General features: G+C 37.0%; 1 protein-coding gene across 2 annotated transcripts in view; it reads left to right on the top strand.

The window, feature by feature from the left end:
* Positions 1–7,588, top strand: part of LOC107703817 (somatostatin receptor type 5-like) — a 9,213-nt gene extending 1,625 nt beyond the window's left edge. Inside the window, exons 2-3 of one of the 2 annotated variants that reach the window (XM_016506565.1) lie at positions 1,220–2,348; positions 7,176–7,588. In XM_016506565.1, coding sequence (XP_016362051.1) covers positions 1,227–2,348; positions 7,176–7,298 — 1,245 coding nt within the window. In that variant the 5' untranslated portion in view covers positions 1,220–1,226 and the 3' untranslated portion in view covers positions 7,299–7,588. Of the gene's footprint in view, positions 1–1,219; positions 2,349–6,953 lie in introns of both variants that reach the window. The other variant, XM_016506566.1, reaches the window with a different exon arrangement.
* The last annotated feature ends 295 nt before the right edge of the window (positions 7,589–7,883 follow it).

The raw sequence follows: 7,883 nt of genomic DNA, 5'->3' as shown, positions 1-7,883 counted from the left end.
CACACACGCACACACACACACACACACACACACACACACACACACACACACACACACACACACACAAACAATTATGAAACGCAAACTAATTACTGCAACAACAAAAATGTAAAGGGTAGCCTATATAACCAACATAATTATCAATCCCTTTCTTATGGCCAACAAATATTGTAAGTAATAAACTGTATAAATATATAAATTTAAAACACGTGACAAGTTGCCCCAAACTTGTCCTGTGAACACAGTTTAAACTTTTGGTTAACATCTACCATCATTATTTAGTTGACTCTTGTCTAAATGCATGACATTGTGAATTTATTGTGTTGAAAATTATTATATGGTTTTGGAGTGAGAATTTACGGAAATTATCTAATAGTTTTGAATGAGATGTTTTAAAATAGATTTGCTAGAGAATTTGTGTAATTGGACTTTTGACTCAAAACCCTGCAGCTACTGAGATGTGACAACTAGCCTACATACAGCAATGGAAGGGAAACAGCTACACATTAAGTTTAGTTTTAGGTTAACTGAAATCAAATTAGCTTTCTTAGATTATGCTCTGTGCTGACAGACAATTTTGGCTCAACTGTGCACGAATTTAGAGAAAACGGATTGTGAAAATTAATCTCTGGACGAATAGAGATATAAGAATCAATCAAAATCCAATCAAAAACTTTAAGACATTTTTTTTTTCATTTCAATTGTTGCCATAGTTGACTGTGTTTTGCCTGTTTAGGCCAAAGGCTTGAAAAAAATATTCAGTAGATGTCAAGTATGGTGTTTTCTAAACCATGCTTTTTAATATAGTTTTTTAATGCATGAACGTCCTGTGCCACTATGCAACACTGAGGAGAGACATAAAACAGGAGACAGAGAGCGACAGAGAGATATGCATGTATGCGTTATGTCTCTTCAGTCTCCTTGTGTGGGTTTGCTGTTTTGGCTCTGATCTTTATAGCCGAGGTGTGATCATCTGCACTGATTCAGTCTCTCTGATCTCTCACTGTAAAACAAGCCGACTCATGCACATTAAATGAACACAAGCCATATTCTCTCCTGCTGACAAACACATACACGCTTAAAGAGAAACTATGTACCTTTCCACTGAGCTGTTATGGATTCATTGCATATAAAATTAATATATAGAATGCATAATTCATTATCCTTTTCCCACCTATACACTCATTTCTGACCCTTTTTATCTTTCTGTCCATTCCAGATCCAGAATGGAGTCATTTAATCAATCCAAGTGGGCGGGGTCAATCCCAGGGGATTATAACTCCTCCTCTTTGGGACTGGGATTTTCAGGAACTCCAGTTGGGAATTACACTGGCAATGTGTCCGATCAAAGCATGCCATTTCAAGGGAGCAGCACGATGGTTACTGCAGTCATATCATTCACCGTGTTCATCGTTGGACTTACTGGCAACACTCTGGCTATCTACGTAGTTTTGCGCTATGCTAAGATGAAAACAGTTACAAACATCTACATTTTAAACTTGGCCGTGGCCGATGAGCTGTATATTTTGGGCCTCCCTTTCCTTACGACGCAAAACGTACTGTCATACTGGCCGTTTGGCTCATTCCTGTGTCGCGTCGTCATGACGGCAGACTCGTTAAATCAATTCACAAGCATCTTCTGTTTGACGGTGATGAGTATTGATCGCTATTTAGCAGTAGTGCATCCTATCCGCTCCACTAGGTGGCGCCGGCCACGAGTAGCTAAAGCAGTTAGCGCAGCGGTCTGGGCATTTTCGTTCATCGTTGTTCTCCCCGTGGTGATATTCTCTGACGTGCAGGACATGTTTAACTCATGCAACATGAGTTGGCCGGAGCCACGAGATGTTTGGTCGACGGCGTTCATACTTTACACCGCAACGCTCGGATTCTTCGGCCCCCTGCTGGTCATCTGCATGTGTTACCTGCTCATCGTAGTCAAGGTGAAGTCGTCCGGTGCACGGGCGGGATTTACGAAGCGCAGACGCTCCGAGCGGAAGGTGACCCGCATGGTGGTGGTGATCGTGGTAGTGTTCGTCCTCTGCTGGCTGCCGTTCTACATCATCAACATCGTAAACCTAGTGTTCATACTCCCGGAGAACAGCGTGATGGCAGGGGTGTATTTTTTCGCCGTCATCCTGTCGTATGCCAACAGCTGCTCCAATCCGCTGCTCTATGGGTTCTTGTCTGACAACTTCAAGCAGAGTTTCCGGAAGGTGCTGTGCGTGCGCAAGGCAAACGGCGTGGAGGATGGCGATCCCAGTGTGCCGCGAACGGAGAAAACGACGACCCACGATACGTTCCTGACGCCTCGGAACAATGACTTTAATGGACACGTACAGGGCAGCCAGGTACAGTCACTCTGAAAGCACATCTCACATATTTTACATGTGTTTAATGAATCTGTTGAATGTTTAGTGAATAGATAAAAAGATTAATTGTGATTAATCACACCCATGTTTGTGCGATTAATCGCACACTTAACGTGAAATTAAACACACCATTTATTCATCGTTAGCTTGCTCAAACTAGACTTCAAACTCAATGAACTTTAAATGGTACTTCAAAACGCGATGTATGCACACAATTTCAGAGTGCCATCTGATTTTCTTTTAAAATAGAAATGTCTGCCTACCAGGGTTACAGGTGTTTTCATTATTATAGATGCTTGGTGTGATAAACTCCTGACTGGCAAGCTTACATTAAAGATGCAATTTTATGTGCTTCAGTAATTTATTAGCGTTAAATCATTTTAACACAGTAAGCATTTTGAATTAATCACATTCGTTAACACGTTAATGTTGCCAGCCCTAGTTTTTTGTTCATTTATATGTAAACTTTTGAATATGGGTTTCAAAGTGCACGTTTTTGAAAACGATAGTATTATCATCTCTGTGTAAACTACAACAATGCAAATTTGTGAAAATGGTGACGTCATGTGCATGCGTATTACATGGTCTTTACGTATGCGCGAGTACTTGACAACCAAAACAACATTTGTATTCACTGCTCCGTAGAAGAATGCGCGCATAGACGAGTTTATTTACAAAGTGACATCCACAACTATTGGCCTGACATGCATAATGCAGCGATTATATTCGTGTTTGTGGATCCGTGTGAACGGGGACCATTTTGACAACATTGTCATTGCAAAACCTTTAAAAAATGCAAAGTAAAAACTTTTCCATTTATAGTACATTGTCGTTGTGTAAACTTACCTTTCTGTTCTGTGCATTGTCTGATGTGTTGAATGTTTTAGCTAATTAAAGTTCAGTAACACTTTACAATAAGGTTCAATTTGCTACATGAGCTAACAATGAAAAATACATCTAAAGTATGTATTAATATTAGTTCATTTTAATTTCAACATTTACCAAATTCATTATTAAAATCAAAAGTTGTATCCATTAATACTATGTAACTGAGCTAACATGAACTAACAATGAACAGTAGAATTTTAATCAGCTAATGTTAAAGATTTATAAATATTGCAACAAATGTATTGCTCATTGTTAGTCAATGCATTAACTAATGCTAACTAATGAGACCTTATTGTAAAGTGTTACTGAACGTTCTCTAAAGTTGTTCACTCAATAAAATTAAAATCCTGTTTAACAACCAATGCATATGAACAAAAAGGACAACCAGAAAATTCAGAAGACTCAAAGAGTTTAAGTCATATGATCTACTTGATAGCATTCAAAAGTCTATTTTAACATTTTGAATATCATGACATCATGTTTTGTGTTCCACTGAAGGGTTTGGAGCAAGGTGAGGGTGAGTAAATGTTGACAGAATTGTTACTTTTTGGTAAACTATTCCTTTAAACTGTTTTCTAGAAGAAGAAAAACAAACCGTACAGTTAGGGCCAGTTGGTTTTTGGCCCTTCGCTGGAGTTTTCATGAATTCTCTGTAGATTACAAACATGCTGAGAATTTTACATTCGATACAGCTGCCAACATGTTGCTCCTTCGTCCCTCCCAAAAGAGACAATCTCAGTGAAATTGATTTAGTGAGCAGCAAATGGAGAGAGAGAGAAAGAGAGATTGTGTGTGTGTGTGTGTGAGCATTCAAAAGTCTATTTTAACATTTTGAATATCATGACATTATGTTTTGTGTTCCACTGAAGGGTTTGGAGCAAGGTGAGGGTGAGTAAATGTTGACAGAATTGTTACTTTTTGGTAAACTATTCCTTTAAACTGTTTTCTAGAAGAAGAAAAACAAACCGTACAGTTAGGGCCAGTTGGTTTTTGGCCCTTCGCTGGAGTTTTCATGAATTCTCTGTAGATTACAAACATGCTGAGAATTTTACATTCGATACAGCTGCCAACATGTTGCTCCTTCGTCCCTCCCAAAAGAGACAATCTCAGTGAAATTGATTTAGTGAGCAGCAAATGGTGAGAGAGAGAAAGAGAGATTGTGTGTGTGTGTGTGTGTGTGTGTGTGTGTGTGTGTGTGTCTTCCTGTCCATCAGTACTAGCCCCTTTAGTGCCCTTAGGGACAACACTACTCATATGTTCCCAATAAACATTCCCAATGTCCATGTATATTAGCATCTGTGTGTGTTTGTGAGTGAAAGACGAAGAAAGAAAAGGCTGAGAGATATTATGACCACAATCTTACATCAGTGATTCGTTTTATACAGTATAAATCACAATAACACAAGAGTTTTTGTCACTACATACATTCATATGTATAAAGTTTTGATGCCATTACAACTATTCTAATTTGAGGGAAAAAGTCAAACAATTGTCAAAATAGTCAAATTTTGACCCGTAATATATATTTTTGGTGGGAATTAAACAAATGTATTATTTATTTATTAAACAACCATGTGTAAAATATTACCACAGAGTTATTTGACATTAACCATATTTTTTGGTCATTGAAAATCATTAAATTTCATAGATTTTTATAATTTGGAACCAACAGATAATTCTTCAAATAATGTGCAAATATATTATGTCTGAATTAATTAATATTTAAACAGTAAATCTAAAAATGTATGTTTATGACTTTGTGATTGGATGAACCCCACTTGAATTTGTTGAAATACACACATTTTCATCACCTATATTTTATCATATTTCTCAGCCCGAGTAGAAGAGATGATGAATAATTGACAATAAATAGTCTTCATATACAATATACAAAGTGATTTTTTTTATTTATTAGGATCTTGATTGATGTTAACCAAGACATAATTCTTCAGAAAATGTTACAAAATATTACGTCCAAAAAAAACTCAAAATAGTTAAACTATTGTAATTTACTTTAATTTGTAATTGGATGAACCACACTTGAAGTTGTTGTTGGATGTGTATATTGAAATAATCAATATACACATCCATTTTTACCATCTATATTTTATCACATTGCTCAGCCCTAGTAGAAGAAATGATGAAATGTTAGTATTTCCCTGTGTCAGCTTGACCAAGTGGACCATAAGGAAGTACAAGTATGTGTGTGTAGAAATGTGAGTGTATTATGAGAGTGTCCTTCCGGGAGTGAGATCAGACGATCCCATAGTTCTTTCAGTGGGGAAATCAGAGACTGAATCAGATCTGTATGACTGAAGAACGAACTCCTTGCCTTTGATGGACATCACAGCGTCTGATGTAGAATCAATGTGAAAAAGCCAGTCCCTTTAAGTCATTACTGCATCCGCAAAGTTGATATCAGCTCTAATGTCTCTCTGTGGCAGACTGGCTTTCCCTGCTTTGACTGATACTCCATCTGACTTCTGGAGACACTATAGACACACATTCACTCTTTCTCTTTTAGCCCTTTTTTACCGGCAGTGTAGCGCTGCTGGAGCTGGAGGCCAGTTTGGCTCCATTCTGCGTGTTTACAAAGCAAACAACAACAAAAAACGATTTGCCTGGCAATGGCTCTTTAAACCTGCTGGTCTTGATCCACGAACCAAACATCACCACTTCAAAATTTATCAGAACAACAAATCACTCTGGCACAAAAACAAAAAGTAGATTGCTCCCATTAGATCACCCCATCTTCATGAAATAAAAATGTTTTATTTAAATACATCAGTAAATTGAAAATATCTTAATAAATATAAATATATTACATAAAATGTTAGTTAATTATATATATATATATATATATATATATATAAATATACACCTATAAATATCATGTAAATAAATATTTATAAACAAATATATTTTTTAATATATAAATAAATACAAAAAAAGATCATATAAATAATATAATATAATTGAGAAAATAAATTAATAAATTAAATATATGAATATATAAATAATTATAATATTACACAATAATATCATATAATTTAGAATTAAATGAATTAATGAATACATTTATTTAAATCTTATGTTGAAAATGTTGCAATGAATGTCATTTGTTATATATTTAATATTTGTCTCTTACGTCTGTGGAAATGCAGGCCAGTCCTAATTGAGGTTCACAGATCCTGCGTCCGAGCACCATCTCTGGTATCATTCCGGTGGAAAATCTGTCTCTCTCTCTCAGTTTTAAAGAGTACCAGCAGGGAATCTCAGAGGCTGAATTAAAACCACATTGTGCACCAGAAAGAACATGTTATTCTACAGAATGAAAAACAGGAAGAAAGAAAAAAGACATTACAGTGGCTGAAAATGTTGGGAAAAGGGAACGGCAGAATGTTGTGCTTGTTAGGCTTCTATTTTTACAAGTGCAATTTAAAGGGATAGTTCACCTAAAAATGTAATTCTGTCACTATTTACTCACCACGATGTTGTTCCAAACCCTGTGCGCTGTAATTTTCTCAGTGGAACACAAATAGAGAAATGCTGAAAAAAACTGGGTCTGAAATAACTAATGGCAGAATTGTCATTATTGCATCATTCATTCCTGGTTTTCTAAACTGCAAAACAGCATCATCGACACACACAGCAGTGCAGAGGTGCCACTGTCTGTCCTGTTCTGTGTTTCTGCAGGATCTGCAGTTACAGTCTTGCATGAGTGCATCTGAGAAGCCTCAGCCTGCAAGACCCCAGATCATTGGCCAGTCCACACTCTAAACGCTGTTTCTCTCTCTGTCTGTCATTTCCATCTTTATTTCGTCTCCTTACCTGTGCTCTATTGTCTTATCGTCTCTCCGTTCATCCCTTCAATTTGTCTGTATGTCCTCCTGTCTCTTCTTCTGGCTTTTGTGGAAGGTGTGGCCTGAGCCTCAAGCCACACCCCTGAATGTGCCAGTGACTCCGCCCTTCCACGCAGCAGAGCTCAGTCTGCACCCGGTGCCCATCGTCGCCACGCCCAGTTCCAGCCATGACCTGTGACCCCGGCGGGTCGTGAGAGCCCATCCGAACAATGCCAGGATACTTTGTTTTGGGTGGAGGGTGCAGTGTGTGCTGAAAAACACCAGCGTCTTCACGCTCATGGAAAACCTGGAATTTTAAACCGGCTTGGAAAATTCTATGTTGAATTTAAAAGCTTTAAAATATTTAATCAGCTAAGAATTACTATTTGTGAATTTGTAAAACACTATTTAAAATCTTGAGTCTGAGACCACTAGTGAAAATCATATTTTTAGAATACAATTCTTTCAACGCAAAATATAATATTAGCAAAGCAATTTTTAGGTTTCGTTTATATGATAAAGTGCAAAGCCTGACTTTTTCCAGCATGATCTAATAAGGAGTCTGAAATATTTCCTATTTTATGTCATTTTACATTTACTTGTTTCAAATTTTTCAAAATCCAAATACCTTCTGTATATTTTCTCTATATTAAATTACTTTTGAATCCCAGGTTTTTAACGTGGTCTCAGACTTTTGGGCCCAACTTTTAAAAAGAGTTAAAAAAAAGGATGAGAAAACAGAAGAGGGATTTAAAAGAGAGACAGGACTTCAGATGCAAGTGAA

The sequence above is a fragment of the Sinocyclocheilus anshuiensis genome, unplaced genomic scaffold (genome assembly GCF_001515605.1).
Source record: "Sinocyclocheilus anshuiensis isolate Anshui unplaced genomic scaffold, SAMN03320099.WGS_v1.1 scaffold274, whole genome shotgun sequence".
Lineage (NCBI taxonomy): Eukaryota > Metazoa > Chordata > Actinopteri > Cypriniformes > Cyprinidae > Sinocyclocheilus > Sinocyclocheilus anshuiensis.
Note: the sequence above shows the minus strand (reverse complement) of the source record. Positions and strands in the feature narration are given on the sequence as shown.